This window comes from Chrysemys picta, chromosome 3 (genome assembly GCF_011386835.1).
Source record: "Chrysemys picta bellii isolate R12L10 chromosome 3, ASM1138683v2, whole genome shotgun sequence".
In the NCBI taxonomy this organism is placed as follows: Eukaryota; Metazoa; Chordata; order Testudines; family Emydidae; genus Chrysemys; species Chrysemys picta.
Genome location: NC_088793.1, coordinates 144,163,944 through 144,185,957, shown reverse-complemented (window position 1 = coordinate 144,185,957; position 22,014 = coordinate 144,163,944). Strand labels below are relative to the sequence as shown.

At 41.3% G+C, this 22,014-nt stretch overlaps 1 protein-coding gene across 8 annotated transcripts in view; it reads right to left on the bottom strand.

Moving 5' to 3' along the window:
* Positions 1–22,014, bottom strand: part of CRIM1 (cysteine rich transmembrane BMP regulator 1) — a 317,691-nt gene that overhangs the window by 124,507 nt on the left and 171,170 nt on the right. For all 8 annotated transcript variants that reach the window (XM_005296243.4, XM_005296244.5, XM_005296246.4 and 5 more), the window contains one exon: positions 2,744–2,926. In XM_005296243.4, the coding sequence (XP_005296300.2) occupies positions 2,744–2,926 (183 nt within the window). The remainder of the gene's footprint in view (positions 1–2,743; positions 2,927–22,014) is intronic.

The following is a 22,014-nucleotide window of genomic DNA, read 5'->3' as shown; positions in this document are numbered from 1 at the left end:
CATACTGAACCATTTGTCAGAAAAACTTGCTGACAAATAACGTAGTATCAACTTTTCAATAAACATGAGAGATCATGGGCCACCTTCTTTGTGGTGTAACTATGGCAGAGAAGTTGCCCCTATGTTTGAGTGTATGAGAGTCATTTAGATACAAGTGATCAACATACCATACAATCTCCAGAAAGAGAGGTTTCCACATCATTAATCAAATATTGTTTAATTTCAATTGACATATATATTTATATATTTATGTTTATAAAGGTCTAATCCTGGAAATTTTAGGCATACAAGCAGTCCCACTGAAGCAAAAACCCCATCCACTTAAGGCAGTGGTTCTCAGGCTTTCCAGACTACTATACCCTTTCCAGGAATCAGATGTGTCTTGAATACCCCAAGTTTCACCTCAATTAAAAACTACTTGCTTACAAAAATCAGATATAAAAATACAAAAATGTCACAGCACACTATTACTGAAAAATTGCTTACTTTCTCATTTTTACCTTATAATTATAAAATAAATCAATTGGAATATAAATATTGTACTTATATTTCAGTGTACTTGATGCCTGAGCCCCGCCACCCAGGCTTGAAGCATGTAACTTAGCTTTGTAGGATCCCCTGTGGCATGTGGCCCCAGGAAACTGTCCTGCTTGCCACCCCCTAATGCTGGCCCTGAACTTGTGACTCCCCTAAACCTGTCCCACAAAGCCTGTCAGGGTCATGATCCCCAGGTTGAGAAACACCGAATAAGGCAAATATCTAGATGAGTTAACTTACCCCTGGGTTGGTTAACCTCTGCGTACCCCTGACTGAGAACCACTGAGTTAAGAGAACTACTCATGTGAGTAAGAAATACACACTCAGTTGAGCAATGGTTACATGCTTGGATCCAGAGTTAACATTGAAAGAGTATGTTGTCACATGCAACATTCAGTGCTCTCCAGGCTGTAATTAAATACTTGACTATATCTTTAAATACCTGGAAAACCTGCAATCAGTTAAATATTTCTACCTAAGTAACAACAGCAGCAACATTTAACTTTTATAGCCCCTTTCTTCTATAGATCTTAATGTACCTTAGAAACTTTACTGAATTCATCCTTATACCACTAGTGTGATGTGGGAAAGTGAAAAATCCATATTTACAGATGGAAAAATCAAGGCACAGGAAGTTTAAGGGACTTGCCCAATATCACACCCTAATTTTGCAGCTGAGCTCAGAACAGAACCCAGATCTCAACTCTTAGGGCATGTCTATACTACTGCTTAAATCAATCTAACTTATGTCGCTCAGGAGTGTGAAAAAGACACCTCTCCCGATCGACGCAAGTTACAGCGACCTAAGTTCTGTTCACACTGGCGCTATGTTGGCAGGAGATATTCTCCCGTTGGCACACAGTGTCTTCACCAGATGCAGTGCAATTGCGCCAGTGTAGCGCTTTTAGTGTAGACCTGCCCTTAGTCATACACATGTGTATTAATAAATTACAAAATAAGAACATGTCACAAAAGACGACAATATACATTCACATCCTACAACCACGAAAAACCCCTCAAACAAGCCAAAACAAACCCACCAATCAGAGCAGGACAAACCGAGGAGTCTCACAGCATGCTCTGATGTTCAAGAAACATGAGTTTCTGTCAGATCAAAGGGAGAAAGCCATCTCCTTGAGGAAGGCCCTCTACTGAGAATGCTCGTCTCCAGCCTCCTCATGTATAAACCTGGACACTGTTAGATTGAGCATCCTGGCTTGTGAGCAAGTGAGATAAGTGATCTGAAAGAAACATAAGACCTAAACCCTAAGGACCAAACCAATACATATTGAATATTCTGAACACTTTAGCTAAGGAGCAGCTGCTCAAGCTAGGTAATTCAGAACTCATCTGGATCAACTCCTCTAAAAGCGTAATGGAAAAGAAACAAGGGTGGGGCAACTCCCACAGCCAATAACTCAAAGAGCTCTCTCTTTGCTTCCTGATCTCAACAAACTCAAGTTTTGGCAGCTTCAACCACTTAAGAGTGGTAGCCGTCCTTGGAGACATAGCTGCCAAAGGATGCGTCAAATATTTTCTTGTCCCAATGTTCGTGCAAGCCAGAGGTTGATGTGAGACTTCCTATATAATCCTTTTTAGGCCAATGAGTGTCACCTGAAGTGACAGAGATCACAGCAGCATGGCATGCAGAGAAGAAGGCTGTCAAGAGGAGAGAGAGAGAGAGAGCGCGCAGCCCACTCTCAGACTGGGTTAGACTGTTACCACAAACATTCCATATGCCTTCCCAGTTTGGAAATAAACTGCCATAAATGCAAACCAGAGAAATCCATGTCATGCTCGACGGGAGGCAGAAGGAAGTCTGGGTTTTTTTTGGGCAGGGTGTTAATTAATGGGAGACTTCTGCAACAGAGCAGTCCATCTACCTGTGTGGATATGGAATCAAGGAGCAGCGTCCGCAATACAAGGCCTTCAGGAGGAATTAGGGCATTTTTAATGATTATGATTGTGCTTGTACCCGGCATGAGATAGCTGTGGCTGGAGTGGAAACAATGGTAGCCCTGCATCAAACCCAACAGCCAGCAACTGTAGAAGATAATTTGGATAAAAAAACACTATCTATATATTGCCAAGACTTTAGAAGAACGACAAAATGCAACAACGCACACTGGCTCTGAGTGTTCATGACCACTTAAAAGACAAATAAAAGAGAGCAGCTGTAATAAGGGACTATTAAGAAAGAAATTACCTTCACAGACTGGACAGCACTCTCCTTCTGGCACATAGTACCTGTCACAGTGCAGCTCGCCACACTGGGCTGAGAAACAAATCGAGACGCCACCTTGACATCGACAGAAACGACAGGCATCCATTCGAAACATGTCTCCATCATAATACTCCACACTGTTAAATATGCAAGCTGGTTTCACTTCTGAAAGTAGTAAAAAGAAAAAAAGTGGATTTTGTAGTTTTAAATAATTTTATAAACACAACCAAAGAAGAATTCTCTCTCAAGAATATCTGCCCTTAGCAAAAATACCAAAAATCCCTCGTGAAAGGCTGTGCTGAAAAAAGGAAATTACGATCTTAAAGTAATTTAAAAATGTCAATTCCAAATATGGCCACCCATTTATTCTTATTTTTATTACTTTACAATGAAAAAGCACCCAACTCAAAGGTTTTGAAGCTCTTGAGAACCCTTTTAAAAACCAAACATATGCCCAACAATTATCCAAAGACCAAAATTACCAGCAACTACATTTAAATTTAACCTTGGCCCCAGCAGAATCTCCACTAGAACCAATGCCACGACTACCCATCACCCAACTCATTATAGGCAAGGGAGAAAAGATGAACTCTGCAGCCCACTTTGAAGGTTAAACTCATGCTGCTGGTGACACAAAGTGATACAGAGACAGAGAGAGAAATTAATGTCTTTTTTTAAACAAAGCTTCCCCCCCCAAAGCAATTATTTTTCCCCTATAGTTTGTGATCTTTCAAATACATAAACTATTTGAGAGTTTGTTTCTTCAATGGGAAGACAGTTAAATACTATTCAAAAATATTCCCAGGGCAGCAAGATTATTTATAAACAAAATTCTGCACCTTTATAATTCAAGTATTGACTAGAATTAAAATTTACTTATCCCTCTATAATGGTGTTGATCAGTTTTTTCTAGTCTTGCTTAGTTACAAGTTATCAGTACTACCACCTCTCGTGATTTTATCACAACTCTGCTTATGAAAACATGAAAGGCTGCCAACTGACAAATTTTCCTTTATTTAAAATGACCACCATTTCCCATTACTGTCAACAAGTTGGCTGCTTTTTCCTTCCAGTCTATCTGCATGTGGAAGTGAGACTGCACATAATAAAGTTGGCTGCCACCCTCCCACAGTTTTGAATGAGATTGACGCCATGCTCACAGCCAAAGTTGCTGCCACTTTATGGTTCAGGGGCTAGACAGGACACAGGCCTGTGTCGAGTAGCAGGGACACTATGAACAGTGGGTCGGGAGAGTGAGGGGGAGCAAGGGGAAGATTTAGAGGTTGCAGGGAGGCTGAGGGGTCCAAGGATAGTGATGAGATGGGAGATAGAGGGGATAAAATGACAGTTCCCCGAGCTGGGGAGAGGCATGTGGTAGGCAAGGGCCATCTCTCTGAGCAGCCAGGGGAAGGCAGTGCTATTGGACCTTAATTCGCAATGCCTGATCCATAATGTTATTTCATTTTAGATATCATTTAGAAGTTTCTAAAATGTATGAGCTGTAACATTCCTTTCTATCAGAGACCCGCCCACAGTTAGTTTCCCAGTATTACTTGCACCCTAAAAAGTTTACAGGTGGATGAATATAAAAATACAAATTAACCAACAACTTCTAAAAACTTTGCTAAACTATAGTTTTTCTGTAAAACAATGTCAAACAAAATGTGTGACTGTATGGTGTAATACCACAATATGAATGGTAATGATCTGAAATGATCCACTAACTCATGAATAATGCTGTGATCCCAAAGTCGTATTAACAAAGCCACTGTACCACTTTATATTAGCACATATTCTGTATATGCCATATGTGTTACAGTAGAACTTTTAAATTAACATTTTAGAGAGTTTTAAAAAACTGGGACTATTTCATGAAGAGGGTGAATATCTAGCAACCACTATCACCTCATTCTCAGTTGAAGGCATACGTCTTTAGCTCATCAAACTGGTCCACAGTCTTGGGGTCCTTCAAGATTCCTCATGTCTTCTGGAGACGCGCGCACACACACACACACACACACTTCTATTTACAATTTCCCCATCTTACCATACATGAACCTGGATAGAATGATGTACAGCTTCATAACCTACAAGATGGACTACTTCAACATAACATACATAAAACACTAGTAGATGAAAGCCCATACTATCACATGGGTGTGGCATTTGGGCCAAGTAATCTATAATCTCTAGTCTCTCCCTCATCCAACCAATAAAATTGTTGCATGCACCTTCGCAGTACAGCGATGGTGGCAATTCATTGAGTTACCTCTGATAGAACAATGGTTTAGAGCTCTTGGGATGGCAACTATGCATGCCTTACTGTAGCTGTACACTGCATGGGTGTAATTTGCAAAGTCAAAATAGCTGTGAACTTAAAACAATGGATGATAACGGATCATGAATCCCAGTGATCCTTGAACATCGCGATATTCTAAACAAAAAGAGGTCTCAACCATGCTTGCAGCTGTTTCCATCGCTTCACATTGCAGCCTAGAATTTCTGAGTCAGTGACATACAGACAGGTGACAATCCCGGAATCTTAAATAAGTGATCACCTCAAGTTTTAAAAGAGCTTCAATTAGCCCAGAATACAGCAAGCCCACTTCCTTAGCCACCAAGATCACATCACCCCAGCTTTGTTCACAAAACTGTCCCCTGGGACAAACTGAAGGTAAATTTTGGCCTAACCATCTTTTGTGTGTGTATGTGTGCACGCATTTGTATCATATAATTCAATTAAAATTTAGAATTAGCAGGTTTTTGTAGAAAGCAGTAAAATTAACAAAACATCTTAAATTGTGAGGTTAGAGATTTTTTCCCCCTTCATTCGCCTCTAATATTAAGACAAGTTTTCTTTAAGATTTTACTGCATGTCAGTGACATTTTAAAATATCCCCAACTCAGGTGTCTATGTTCAGCTCCAGTCTCAAGGCATGGGTAGGACTGCTACTGTGAAACTTGGAAGTTGAAGCAGGTTCTCTTAGCAATTCTGATGTTTAGTTTATATAGGTCTGTTTCTCTGTCTTTAAGGCATATTATAAAAAACAGAGAAAGGGAGAGACCAGAAGAGGAAATACCACAGGAGCTATTGTGTCCGGGAAACTAGCTATGACCTCATTAGAAAGCGATTCACATAAACATTTGTGAAATATTACAAATTGTATGTACTCTGAGCTGCTAGTTTAAAAACTGTTTCTTGAAAAGGAGAAAGTGCTAATAATAAAAAAGGTCTTTAATCTATTTGTTCATTATTTCATTGTTTCTGAGTGTAGCTAACCAGACAGTCTGCAAATTCTTCAAACAGAAGCTCTTAATCGATGCCTGACTAGGACAGCAGAGAAATTCCCTGTCAAGAATATCTAATTACTGTTAAAAGGTACACAAAAACAAAACAAAACCCTAGATCAAACAACAATTGTAATCTTGAAGAGACGGTAAATTTCCTTAATGAAAAAAAATTGGAATAAATATCTCACTATGAATCTGCATCTTTGCACCATCAGGATTTGTGACAGGATTTGTGTGTATATAATTCTTAAGGCTCTGAGTTAGCCACAATATATTTATCATGAAATAATTAAGATATAGAGGCAGAATGATTTGAATGGGGCAAACATTTTCTTTAAATTAAAAATGTATGAAAATGTTCAGTTTCAAATATATCATTGTGCCCTTCACTGCCATGATACCTCAGCCACAATGAGGCGGCAACAGCATTTATTATGAGTTGTATTACCATAAAGCCTAGGAGTTGTAGTCATGGATCAGGACCCCGGAGCATGGGGTCCTCTATGAACTTATCTAGTTCTTTTTTGAACCTAGTTATAATGTTTGCCTTTACAACATCCTCTGGCAAGGAGTTCCACAGGTAGACTGATAGTTGTGTGAAGAAGTACTTCCTAATCTTAGTTTTAAACCTCCTGCCTATTATTTCACCCCTATTTCTTTGGGTGGTCTCTGGTTTTTGTGTTATGTGAAAGGGTAAACAACACTTCCTAATTCAAAAAAAGAACAGGAGTACTTGTCTCCACACCATTCATGATTTTCTAGATGTATATCATATCCCGACTTAGTCACCTCTTTTCCAGGCTGAACAGTCCCAGTCTTTTTAATCTCTCTTCATATGGAGGCGGTTCCATACCCCTAATAATTTTTGCTGCACTTCTCTGTACTTTTCCAATTCTAATATATCTTTTTTGAGATGGGGCAACCAGAACTGCACACAGTATTCAAGCTATGGTGTACCATGGATTTATATAGTGGCATTGTCATATTTCCTGTCTTATCATCTAGCCCTTTTCTAATGGTTCTTAACATTGTTAGCTTTTCTGATTGCCACTGCACACGGAGCAGATGTTTTCAGAGAACTAATCACAATGACTCCAAGATCTTTCTTGAGTTGTCACAGCAAATGTAGACCCTATCATTTTGTACATATACGTGGGATTATGTTTTCCACTATGCATTACTTTGCACTTATCAATACTGAATTTCATCTGCCTTTTTGTTGCCCAGTCACCCAGTCTTGTGAGATCCCTTTGTAACTCTTTGAAGTCATCTTTGGAGTTAACAATCTTGAATAGTGTGCAAATTTTGCCACTTCACTGTTCACCCCCTTTTCCAGATCATTTATGAATATGTTGAACAGCACAGGTCCCAGCACAGATCCTTGAAGGACCCTGCTATTTACCTCTCTCCATTGTGAAAAGTGACCATTGATCCCTACCATTAATAGAGTGTACTTGAACTTTCAGAAAGCCTTTTTTAAAAAATCTGCACTATATTAGCTATCGTCCTGTCATCTGCAACAGAGGCTGATTTAAGCAAAAGGTTACATATCACAGTAAGTAGTTCTGCAATTTCATATTTGGGTTCCTTCAGTATTCTTGGATGAATACCATCTGGTCCTGGTAACTTCTTCTTGTTTAATTTATCAATGTGTTCCAAAACCACCTCTAGCGACACCTCAATCTGGGACAGTTCCTCAGATATTTCACCTAAAAAGAATGGCTTGGGTGTGTGAATCTCCCTGACATCCTCTGCAGTGAAGACCGATGCAAATTCATTTAGCTTCTCCACAACAGCCTTGTATTCCCGAGTGCTTCTTTAATATTAATTGTCCAGGGGCCTCAATGATTGGCAGACTTCCTCCTTCTGATATACTTACAAAAACTAACAGCAACGTTTTTTTAGTCTTCAGAAGGCTGCTCTTTAAATTCTTCTTTGCCCTGCCTCATCATACTTATACACTTGAGCCTCTGGCATTTATGCCCTTTTCTATATTTTCTTCACTAGAATTTGACTTTCAGTTTTTGAAGGATGTCTTTTTGTCTCCAACTGCCTCTTATTCTATTGTTTAGCTATGGTGGGTGGGTGGGCGGTGGGAAGAGGGAGTTGGTCCCATCACTGGGTGGGGTTTTTTTTGTTTGTTTGTTATTAGGGGTTTATACTTAGTTTGAGCCTGTACTATGGTAGGGGCGGCTCTATATATTTTGCCGCTCCAAGCACGGCAGTCAGGCGGCTTTCGGCAGCATGCCTGCGGGAAGTCTGCTGGTAATGCGGATTCAGCGGCATGCCTGTGGGAGGTCCGCCGGTTCCATGCCTTTGGCATACCTGCCGCCAAATTGCTGCCGAAACCGCGGGACCGGTGGACCTCCCGCAGGCATGCCGCCGAAGGCAGCCTGACTGCCGCCCTCACGGCGACCGGCAGGCAGCCCCCCACGGCTTGCCGCACCTGGCACACGCTTGGTGCGTTGGTGCCTGGAGCCGCCCCTGACTATGGTGCATTTAAATAGCTTCCATGAAGCTTGCAGGTATTCACTCTGGTGACTATTCCTTTTAATTTCCATTTAACTAGCTCTCTCATTTTGTGTACTTTACCTTTTTTAATTAAATGCTATTGTGGTGGGTTCTTAGGTATTTTCCCCCCTACGAGGATGTTAAATTTAATGCTATTACTGAGTGGTTCAGCTATATTCACCTTGTGGAGCAGATCCTGTGCGCCACATAGGACTAAATCAAGAATTGCCTCTCCCCTTGTGAGTAGCAGGACTTGCTGCTCCAACAAGTAGTCACTCATTGTGTAGAAGTTTTATCTCTGCATGTACTCAGTCAATATGAGGATAATTAACAACCCCCATTATAATTGGGTATTCTGTTTTGTAGTCTCTCTAATCTTCCTGAGCATTTCACAATACCATCACCATCCCAATCAGGTAGTCAGCAATTTATTCCTAGTACTATATTCTTATTATTCAAGCATGGAATTTCTTTTCATAGAGATTCTGTAGTACAGTTTGATGGCAGTTAAAGTCATGTTTGCAGGTAACAGCACCTAGATATAGGTGCTGAGGTGAAGAGGAGGGTTTTTTTTTGCCAAAACATGCTTATATTGGGAGGGCAAGGAACCTGATGAGATTGAGATGCTGAGAAGGGTGAAGGGGGGTGGGGGGGGTGTGAGAGAAAAAGTTGAGAGGTAAGAAACCAAGAGAGGATGGCATCACTTGGGCAGGAGGTGGAGAACAGCAAGGAGGAATAGCGAGTAGGGAGTAAAGAAAAAGGGGAAGTGGAGGAAGGTGGTCATCAAATCTTGCTTTTTTTTTGCTTTGAAGAAATCAGCAAGATGCTATGCAGAAAGGGAGTAGGGGACAAGAAGGGGGGGGCTTGAGGAGGGAATCAAAGTAGTAAAGAGTTATCTGGGTTTGTGAGTGTAGGACTTGAAAAGGGAGTAGAAGTAGTGCTGTTTGGCTGATAAGATGACAGAATTAAAGAAGGAAAGAGTTAAGTGGTACTGGAGAAAGTGAGCAAGGTCACTGGACTTCTGCCAGAAACACTCAGCATCACAGTAAACAGAGTATAGAAAATGGATGTTGGGAATAAGCCAGGAGTGGGGACTGGATGGATGGACCTTGTGATAGAAAGCTAAAGGGCATGTAGTGGAGATGATCAACAGCTGAGTTGAGGGAGGAGAAAGAAGTGGGAAAAGGAGAGAGAAGGCTCAGAGCACAAGATAATCTGTGGATGCTGATAGTTTGAAAGTCATGGAAGGAACAAGTGGCAGAGTGAAGAAGAGAGGACCAGTGAGCAAAGTTGAAGGAGATGAAGTGGTCATCAAAGGGAAGTCAGTGATGGAGAGATAAGAGAGGAAGCAGCATTTGGTGAAGACAAAATCCAATGAGCAACCATTTTAGGAAGTGGGAGATTTGATCCATATTTGCAGGTGAAGTAGGAGATGAGAGCAAGAAGGCAGGAAGCTAGGGGATAAGATAGGATATCAGTATAGAAAGAAAAATCATCAGGGAGGGATAGCTCAGTGGTTTGAGCATTGGCCTACTAAATCCAGTGTTGTGAGTTCAATCCTAGAGGGGCCCATTTAGGGATTTGGGGCAAAAATCTGTCTGGGGATTGGTCCTGCTTTGAGCAGGGGGTTGGACTAGATTATCTCCTGAGGTCCCTTCCAACCCTGATAGTCTATGATTCTATTCTTGCAATGGGAGGGAGACAGTACTCCAAGAGGTGAAGTCAGAGAGGAAGGTGGACAGGGGAAGAGTCAAGTGGTAAACAGATAACATGGAAGAAGAGAAAAGAAAAGTGAGGTATTGTTCAAAGAAAGAATAAGCGGAAGAGGAGGGACAGACTAGAAGTGACAAGATCAGGAGGAAAAAAAGCCTACTGCTTCACTATGATATTTGAACTAACTCCAGAGCAGGGGAAGTGGGAGAAGGCAAGATCACTGCACAAGAGAGAATGATGGCAGCAATAGCGTAAGAGGGGAAAATCCAGGCCTCTGAGAGACTAATATAGAGAGGGGTGGGAGATGAAATGATCATGTTTTTCTCACTTTTTCAAAGAAAATAGGTGGAACAGGGATCAGATGGAGCAGGATTTAGGGAGGAGGCAGGTATGATGTTAGAGGAGGGGATTCCCTTTATAACTGGGCTCCTTTAATCCCGCTCATTTGTGGTATTTTCTCAACTCAGGAAATTTGCAAAGTTAGATGGTGTGAATGGATGAATTTTGGGCCTGATACAATTCCCATGGGTGTCAATGGGCATCTTTGCATTGATTTTATAGGGAGTTAGATCAGGCCCTGAAAGAGAAGTGAGCTCTTGAAAATCTCCTACTATATGCAGAATTGATTTAGAAGCCAGAGCCACCCAGTGGAAAGGAAAAACCCTGGCTATGAAAAGTGTTTGTAATTTTCTTTAGTAGACTGACTGCAAAGAGGATTTTGAATTGCCTTTTGAACCCCGGCTGCCTTTCTTCATTTAACTTAGCAGACTATCTGCAGGAAGTTCTTTTTTCCTTCAATTATTTGTACCGCATGCTTCTGGGTTTATTTGTTCCCTACTTGGCCTTGCCTTACCTAACCTGCTGCAGTTGTTTTCTATGATATGAGTATCACTCCATATTAGGAGCAACTGTATTCCACATTAATTAAACATTCATACAAATGGTCAGTGTCAGTCATTACTTTGTTTTGAGCAGTAGGCTGCACCAGCCCATAATGAGATCTGAATTACTGAGATTTCTCAAGCTGTCCTTAGCTGGTGGCTGTCTTTGATTAGGGCCATGGAAAAGATTAGAAATGCATTTAGTTTGCAATCAAGATCCTCACTAGGCAGTCATTTTGCACAGTAACTCTAGCTATACGAGGAGTTTCAGTGTCTGTTTATAGACAAGTTTTGGCACTTTCTGTAGCAGTATCGATGGGCTCCCAGCCAACCAGAAGGGAAGTGAAACTCAAGACAGTTGTCTGTTGTTAAAATGATTAAAGGTTACACGATTCCAACAACCTCCAATGACAGAATTCCTTCACTATGCAGCAGGATAGCTGATAGACTCCTGGAAGAAATTGCTGCAATTAATATGAACCTTAATTAAAATGAAAAGGAAGAAAGCTGATTAACTTAAAATTAAGGCTGTTGATTAATCGCAGTTAATTCAAGCGATTAACTCAAAAAAATTAACTGTGATTAATCCCACTGTTAAATAGAATACCAATTGAAATTTATTAAATATTTTTGAATATTTTTCTACATTTTCAAATATATTGATTTCAATTACACCACAGAATACAAAATATACAGTGCTTACTTTAGATTATTTTTAGTACAAATATTTGCACTGTAAAAATGATAAACAAAAGAAATAGTATTTTTCCAATTCACCTCATACAAGTACTGTAGAGCAATCTCTATTGTGAAAGTGTAACTTAGAAATGTAGATTTTTTTGTTACATAACCGCACTCAAAAACAAAACAATGTAAAACTTTAGAGCCTACAAGTCCACTCAGTCCTACTTCTCTTTCAGCCAATTGCTAAGACAAACAAGTTTGTTTACATTTACAGGAGATACTGCTGCCTGCTTCTTATTTACAATGTCACCTGAAAGTGAGAACAGGCGTTCGCATGGCAATTTTGTGGTCGGCATTTCAAGGTATTTATGTGTCAGATATGCTAAACATTCATATGCCCCTTCATGCTTCAGCCACCATTCCAGAGGACATGCTTCCATGCTGATGATGTTCATTAATTAAATTTGTGACTGAACTCCTTGGAGGAGAATTGTACATTCCCTGCTCTGTTTTACCTGCATTCTGCCATATTTTTCATGTTATAGCACTCTCGGATGATGACCCAGTACGTGTTTGATTTACGAACACTGTCACTGCAGATTTGACAAAATGCAAAGGAGGTATTAATGTGAGATTTCTAAAAATAGCTACAGCACTGGACCCAAGGTTTAAGAATCTGAATTGCCGTCCAAAATCTGAGAGGGATGAGGTGTGGAGCATGCTTTCAGAAGTCTTAAAAGAACAACACACAAATGCGGAAACTACAGAACCCGAATTACCAAAAAAGAAAATCAACCTTCTGCTGGTGGCATCTGACTCAAATGATGAAAATGAACATGCATCGGTCTGCTCTGCTTTGGATCATTATCGAGCAGAACCCGTCATCAGCATGGATGTATATCCTCTGGAATGGTAGTTGAAGCATGAAGGGACATCTGAATCTTTAGCACATCTGGCACATAAATATCTTGCGATACACTTTCACGATAGAGATTGCACTACAGTACTTGTATGAGGTGAATTGAAAAATACTATTTCTTTTGTTTATCATTTTTACAGTCCAAATATTCGTAATCAAAATAATATAAAGTGAGCACTGTACATTTTGTATTCTGTGGTGTAATTGAAATCAATATTTGAAAATGTAGAAAACATCCAAAATATTTACATAAATGGTATTCTATTGTTTAATAGTTGTATTAATCTTCCTTAATTTTTTAATCGTGCAATTAATCACGATTAATTGCTTGACAGCCCTACTTAAAATTGTATGTTGGTATAAACAATACTACTGAAAAGCATACTGTGTGTTCTTTGTATTTACAACTACTCTGCTATTCAATGAGTGAAGAAACATGAATGTGGTATATGCTTGGGGCATTAGCCCGTAGCAATTTTGAATATCATAATACTATATGTTTTAGTTGACTTGCAAGCATATCAACACAAATAAAAAGCTATGTGGAATACAGAGTACTGCATTATCACTGCTGGTCATACTGTATACTCCCTATGATGACAATTGTTGAAGCTACCTGTAAGCCATTTAGTTCTGTATCTGCTAAAGATTTATCCACAAAATAGAAACAGAGGCTTGGATTAAAACAAAACTGTAATTTACAGATGCAATATTACTGTTACTGCTAAAAAAAATGTATTAAGTGCCATAAATGTATGGTGCGTTACACAACTATTAAAGAAACAGCCCCTAACCTATCCTGAGGCATTTACAGTGTAAACAGAGTAAAAAAATGCAGGATTATGGGGAAAATAGAATCTGTCAAAGGGAATGGAAGGGAGGAAGGGGAACTTAGAACAGTTTATGGCATTGTTAAGATTTGGTGTTCTACAATTTACATACAGTATTTTATAACAAAATGGAATCTTCCCCTCTTTACTTCTTGTTTTGCATACCGCCAAGTTGATATTGGGGGAAGCCCATGCCTCACTCTAGAGTCCCTAACTTAATATCCTGGTCTCTGCATATTCCAAATATTGCTTTACTATACCTTTTACAATAGCAAAAGGCTTTATACAATGGTAACTGTGAAACTATTTACAGTTTTGCCTCTTGCCTAATTAATGGTACCATGGTATTCACACCATTCCTTACACTTAGAAAAGAGTAAGCTAATTACTTACAAACATTAAGTACAACTATTTTAATGGAAACCACTGTAGTTAGACTTGGAGACTTAGAATTCACCATGTAGTGCAGGTGAATTCTATCGAACACCACTGGACACTAGTAAAAATAAAAACAAAAAACAAACAAACAAAAAAAAGACATAAAATAACTCTGTTCTAGAAAGACATGTGGAATTTTAAGGCCACTGGACTATAGAATTGCAACTCTAATTATAAATTCCAGGTTTCACTATGCTAGTAACATTCTCAAAAGTTCTCATTTCAGGCTCTGACTTCCCATGTGTTGCTTCAGCCTACAAGTGAGTATTTTCTGAAAGTCTGAGCAAAATCCTTTTTTGGTTTTTGATTTTATGTTTGCCATATATAAAATGTTTATGTTATGTGTATGTGTATATATATATATATATATATATATATATATATACACACACACACACATATATATACACACACACACACACACACACACACACACACACGTTTCCCGTTTAAAAATGTGTTTATATATAGAACGACACATATACATATTATGTACACAAGCATACATAATATAATTAACACATGAAAATTACATTTAGTGATGTTAAGATTGCATCAGGAAACACCTTATCCACCCAAAACATTAAGAGCACAGAAATAAGACCTCCACAATGCCTACAATACCACTGATTAATGCACTCCAAAACTCCATGTTTTCTTCTATCTATAACATACCAAAAAGCAACATCTCAACTTCATCAAACTTGCAGTCTAGTGTAAAACTTTAAGAGTAACCTCACATGCTTTTATATCAATTATAGCAACAGATCAGCACATTAGATTGTGTCACATTCTGTTTTAACATTGCAGAGATCACTGTTAAAAGTTTTCCCTTTATGTTTAATAAAAAATAGAAAAAGCAAAACTTAATGGAAGTGTTGAATTCGAGCTAAGTTCATAAAACCATTAGAGTTCTACCTGTACCATATGAGGTATACTAGCGCAATTGGGCAACTCTGTTTTGTGGGCTGAAGTTAGAGTTTGGTTTTGGAGACGGACTTAATAATACACATTTTTAACAACACTCCAGAACTCTGGAAAAACAAACAACGAGGATGTTCAACAAGGTAGCAATGGAGGATGGAAGTGATGGCATCAGGGGACAGAGCAGAGTGTGTTCAAGGATATGGGACACTTCACCCTTGAAGCAGTATGCAATGTACAGAGGGCTGCAGGCAGCGAGGAGGTGAGATGTGCGCTGAACAAATAAAGAGACTAACACTCAGGAAGAGCCATAAGCAGATGGTACTGGGCCAGCATGACTGTCTAAATTGCAATCCAAGGTTAACTGTATTGAATATATAAATAATAGTGAATGATTTACCTATTACATATTATAGATAATAAGTCTTGCCAGCCAGTAGTTCTGGCTGAGAAAAATAAGGCAGCCACCTATGGTCAGAAAATAAACAACACTTGAAAAAACTTTTCCTAACAATGGAATATTTATTCAGCTGTCACCAAACTGGGTGAGGGGCTTTTGGAAAGGTGGCAATACACTGAAAAATTCTGATGGAAGCAAGAATATCATTATATGCTAACTACACCCCAAAAAGTCTAAATAGGGAAACATACTGTCAATGTTAACTATATGAAGCTGTTTAGTGTGAGGACTTGCAAAGTTTAGCATGCTAATTAAAACTCAATACCTGACTTCACAAGCTCTGTATGGAGTAGCTAGGAGAGGGTCTTTCAGTCTAGAAATGGAGGAGGGGATGACAATGTACTGCTGGCAGGAGCAACATAATTGTTGATTTATACTCTTGCTCAGTCAATTGATTGCAAATTTAAGATTAGGTTTGGCTAGCTAAATTGTTACTCTCTAATAATCATGTTTTATCCTACTTAACTTGTATTTATTTTGATTTTCTCTGTATTTTCTGGATCAAATAAATCTTGCTTTAAGTTAAATTGAAATCTGTGGCCATTAGATTTGGGAACTCACTCTCTCTTTCTTTGGAGAACTCCAAAGGAAATAAAAACCTCTCTTCCCTTCCCCCTCAAGTTACCATTTAAGGCGGAGAAAGTTTGTATATATCCTTCCTCTGTTGTTCTAGAATTGACATTCTGAAAAATCCCAGCTGATTTTCACAATTTTTGAAAGAGAATAATAGTTCAACTAAAGTCTCTCTCACAGACTGACTCTTTTATGGACAGACTCTGCTGTATCGTGCTACTACATGCTTCCCCACCCCTCCCCCTCCCGCCCCCAAATCTTAGACTTTGGACAATAAACTGGGGGATATATTTTTGTCTTTTGTACATTCTTCCTTAAAATAACTCTCCCACAAACATGCCACTTCCATCTCCTTACTTCAAGATTTTTGTAGAGAGCAGTGGTGCAATGGTTTGTCCTGCAATGCTTTGCTTTTTGGTAGCTTTATGCACATTATTATCTTTGAGCCCTCTAATTCCATCTGTTCTACACAGGAATTTCTAGCCCTACCGGGTAAATTCCACTGAATAATACTGAGCCCTGGTGAAAACAACATACTTTTCATGCAGGATAAACGGAATGTTACAGATCCACGATGGTATGTCTGCTAATTTTATAGGCACTTTAACTCAAATAAACCTGTGTGAATCTCAACATTTGAGTTATTGAATTATAATATATTAAGTTATTAAATATGCAACATTGTTAAAACAAAGCCATTTGTCTTGGATAAAATACAAGCCAGGATTTTCAAAAGTAACAACACGAGGTTTTGGGTAGAGCAGGCCTAATTATGAAAAGTGCCAAACACTCAGCCTCTGAGAATCAAACTGTTTTAAAAGTATCACAAGATTGAGCACCTAAAAACTGAGGCACCCAAAATCACTAGTCCCTTTTGAAATTCTTGGCAATAGGCTCCAGTCCTGCTAACACTTACACAGGTGTTTAGATAAAGCCAATTGGCCTATTCAGAACAGTAAAGTTAAACACCTCCTGAATGATTTCGAGGACTGAGGCTATAATTCATTTATAAAGCACCCCTGAACTAAGATAGGGTTACCATGTTTAACAAATAAAAAAAGAGGACCCTCCACGGGCCCTGGCCCTGCCCATTTCCCACCCCCAGCCCCGCCCCAACTCCGCCCCTTCCCCACCCTAACTCCGCCCCTCCTCCCTCCCACTCCCAGCCACGCGAAAAGGGCTGCCCGAGCGCTACCGGCTTCACAGTTTGCCGGGCAGCCCCCAGACCCTGCGCACCCGGCTGGCGCTTCCCCAGCGCAGCTGGAGCCCGGGAGGGGAAGCGCCCAGCCGGGGGCGCAGGGTCTGGAGGCTGCCCGGAAACCGTGAAGCCGGTAGCGCTCGGGCTTCAGGCAGCCCCCATGCCGCCGGACCCTGCGCCCCCGGCCGGGCACTTCCCCTCCCGTGCTCCGGCGGCGCAGGGTCCGGAGGCATGGGGGCTGCCCGAAGCCGGTAGCGCTCGGGCAGCTCAGCTCTTAAACAGAGCCGAAGAGTCAGGGGAGGAGAAGAGCAGCCGCGGGAGGGGAAGTGCCCGGCCGGCATTTTCCCGGACATGTTCGGCTTTTTGGCAATTCCCCCTGGACGGGGGTTTGATTGCCGAAAAGCCAGACATGTCCGGGAAAAAACGGACGTATGGTAACCCTAACTAAGATGTTTCCATATTACATGCCTAATAAGGTCACAAACACAGAATTACAGTTGTCCAGTGGTAGCTTATGCCATTCCAGAATGTGGAGAGTGGCTAAACTTACATATCTGAAAACCAGGAAATACAAAGTTGAGGTACATAACACACCCCTACATCTCAACCTTCGCTCTGCCCTCTTTGAGAGATGCCCCAGCACGCCAATAACACAAATCTAGGACTCTACCCTGACAGATACTATGAAAACACACTAGGAACTGAGCACATGCTCACCAATCATTATCAGATTTCTGCCAAAGACAGGGCTCAAACTGAGAGTGACAGACACAGCTCATGTTCAACTAGGGTTGCCAACCCTCCTGGTTTTGCTGGGAGTCTCCCGGAATCGGGCTCTATCTCCCGGAGGCTACTGAAGCCAAACCGGGAGATTTTAGGCCTCTAAAAGTCCAGCAGCGCAGCAGGGCTAAAGCTGGCTCCCTGCCTGCCCTGGCCCCATGCTGCTCCTGGAAGCAGATAACACATCCCTGTGACCCCTGGGGGGGCAAGGGTCTCTGCATGCTGCCCGTGCACTGAGTGCCGACTCCACAGCTCCCATTGGCCGCAGGGATGTGCCGGCCACTTCCAGGCGCGACGCCAGGGCAGGCAGGGAGCCTGCCTTAGCGCCACTGCACCGCCACCCGGGAGCCGCCTGAGGTAAGCGCCGCCTGGCCGTAGCCCACATCCCTCATCCCCTCCTACACCCCAACCCCCTGCCCCAGCTTTAAGCCCCCTCCTGCACCCAAACTCCCTCCCAGAACCCACACCCTCTCCCGCTCCCCAACCCCCTGCCCTAGCCTAGTGAAAGTGAATGAGGGTGGGGGAGAGCGAGCGATGGAGGGAAGGGGGATGGAGTGAGCGGGGCAAGGCCTCGAAGAAGGGGTGGGGCAAGGGTGTTAGGGTTGTCAACTGTCTAATCACACAAACCCAAGGTTCAACTGCCACAGCAGTGTCCCCTTGAGACAGTCAGTCACTGAGAGAACAGGCTGCCTGGAATCCCTCTTGCTTCCAGAGGGCCCTAATCCTTCTGCACATGAACATTTTATTCTCTCTAGCTGCAGCTACTGACAGTAAATTCCTAATTTACCCTGTAATAACTTCTCTAATCTAAACCCCATAAAGGGACAGTAGGTGCAATCCACTTCCTCAGATAAATCCTTAACAACTGAGATCAGTTTGGGATGGATCAGAGTCATAGTTTAAGCTCCAGATGTGGACTAGAAAAATTATTCAATTTTGTACAATGTATTTAATAGGTTTGTATCTTAGGAAGCCCTTGCTCAAATGACCCCAAATTTGTACCATGAAAACTACCCAGAACCCTCATGAGGTACAACCATTTCAAGACAATCTGAGTAAACATACAGATTATAGAGCACTTAAGAGTTCAACTTTAAATAAAAAAAACAATGTTCAACCTTTACTACAGTGGATCTGGTGCTCCACTATAATACACTGGGAACTAGGAGAGGGATTATTGGATTTTCTTTCTTTTTTTTGTTTAAACTTAAAGTTATTTTTATCTAGAATTCCCAGTGTGTCCTGTTTTTACCAGGGCCGCGGGGGGGGGGGGGGGGGGGGGAGAGGGGAGGGGGGGCAATCTGCCCCAGGCCCCGCAGGGGCCCCCACGAGAAGGTCGGAGGCTCCCCCAGCCTCCGCCTTCCCCCATCCCCCAGCGCCTCAATGCGCCGTGTCTAGGAGCGGCCCTGGACAGCGCTGCAGCGGTGTGGCTCGGGTGGGGCCTGAGGTCCTCTTGCTCAGAGCCACGTGGTAAGGGGGCAGAGCTGCGAGCTCTGGCAGGCCAAGCGGCAGGAACTTCTGGACGTGGCTCACTGAGGCTCTGGGAGAGGGGATAAGCGGCATGGTAAGCCCCTCTGAGCCGGGTACCCCCCGACCCCCAGCTCCGAGCCCAGCCCCTCTGAGCCGGGCACCCCCCCCGACCCAGAGCCCAGCTCCCAACCCAGCCCTTGGCAACAGTAGCGCCACCCCCAGGCAGTGACAGCTCATTGGCACCAACCATCACCATCACCCAGCGACAGCCTATTATGTAATTGCAAATGTATACATACCATTAAAGCATTTAATGTTTTTAAATAATGCATTTCATGTATTTTCAAATTAACAATTAATTTTTGAATGTATTTCACTGTTATTTTTTACTTTCCAAATACATGTTACTATAGTATTGTAACTTTTTTTTTTATGGAAAGGGCCCCTGAAATTGCTTTGCCTCAGGCCCCCTGAATCCTCTGGGCGGCCCTGGTTTTTACTATGTCTACTTCATAGATTATAAACTCTTCAAGGCAGACTGTCTTTGATTTGGATCTGTCACAGCACCAAACACTTTCAGTGTTAAATAAACAAACTGCTAGACTAATCATTAAACTTCCAGGAGGCAAAAAATGCCTTCCTAGATCTAGAGTAGCTAAGAATCTGTTCCAGTTCCTCTTACCGGAAAGTCACTGCAATCCATGCTTCTGTCACCTCCAGGCTACTGTAATGTACATTATCTATGCCTTATCCAAAAGACCACCAAGAAATTAAGGTTGGTAGAGCATGCAGCAGCCTACTTGCTAAGCAAGGAAGACAAGATCATATCACGCTATTGCTTTGTCAGTAATTCTAGGGCATATTCAAGGTCCTCATTTACAAAGCCTTGAACAGAATGGAACCAATATATCTCCAGCATTTGATACTCAATCTTCAGAACCTTTGAGGAAGCTGAAATTGGTGGAGGTCACTCAGGTTGACAGAGCTCAGTTATACCTTGGAAAGGCCAAGCCACAGCATTCTTGATGAATGATCCAGGGCAGGGGAACTTTCTACTGACATATCAGCTTGAGCTTGACTCTTACCACCTTCAAAGAATGAAGTTCTGATCACTTAAGTAAAAGGCTTTGAGGAGGGAGAAGAGCCATATTCCACTGAGATTATTCTTTGTATAACAAATATGCTGAATTATCTTAATCATGACAATACAGCATTTTAGAAAGCGTCCTATAATATGCTCCCAATTAGTATACCAATTTTACACAGAACATTTACTGACCTCTACATATAACCATGATGATGACGACGACAACATTACAAACACACCGTCGTTAGAAAAGCACCATGTTATCTGCAAGACAAATGTTCTTTTTTCTTAAGAATCCTGCTGTCATGTGGCTCTAACCACTTGCTAACTTAAGTATTTGCTGTAATTTGAACCTGAAAACAACAAAGAAGAGGTCTACTACATGAAGACCAAACAGGGAACATGAAAACATGATCCAGTAGCACCAGTTACAGCATTAGAGTTAAATACTCGGCCTGATCCTCAACAGGAATCAAGAGTTATTGCTGTCACAAGAAAGTACTTTTCAATTATCTATTATAGTACATAAAGAAATAACAGCGTGAACATTATAGAGAAAAATAAGGCCATACTCCCCTATGTATGTTAAGCAAAAAACAACCGCTTTATCAGTCTAGTTCTTGTGAGGTGACAAAACAAAATCTAGACTGCTATAAATATTTGCAAAGAACTGTGACTAGCAGATTATCCCCCATAATGAAAGGCGCATAGCTAAGGCAGAATCAGATTAAGTTGACAAGAGAAAGGCACAACACATCTTTGTGACAATAGGCCCTCCAAATCATACCTAAATTAAATTCACAAAAAATATTCATAGAGCAAAGACAGACACTATTTAGGCATGCGGCAATTCTCCAAACAAAGCCATATTTTTTTGGAGTTTAATGTACCCACCCTACACACACCCACATTATCTATCATTTGAAGGCTTATTTTATGTACATTTAGATGAAGTATGACGTGGAGATGTAAGCCTGTAGGCAAGGTGAAACAATGGTACCAAAATGAGAAAATGTCATTTTTTGTAGTTTCTAGAAACATCACAGTTATTACTGTTTACATTTCTACAACTTAAATGTGGTGCTTGTTGGTTATAGCTACCAAACAACACTGTATTAAGATTTTTATTGTTTTGCACAGGGAAGGTTGTTTTTTTTTCCAGAAATGATGAAGCTGTTTAGCATAAGGCAAAAAATGTGACTATCAACATTTTGCAATATACTAAAATGAAATGTTGTCACATTACATTCTTAATCGTCAAAGTATCTCAAAGTAAGGCTGCGAGTTTGTCACGGAGGTCACAGAAGTCATGGATTCCGTGACTTTCCATGACCTCTGACTTCTGCAGCAGCCAGTGCGCCCAAAACAGGGGCAGCTCAGGCAGCCCCTGCGCCAGGCACACCTGCCGCTGCTGGGGCAGTCTTGGGCCACCACATCCCTGCATCCCAGAGGAGTTTGGGTGTGGGAGGGAGCAGGGGGTCGGGACACTGGACG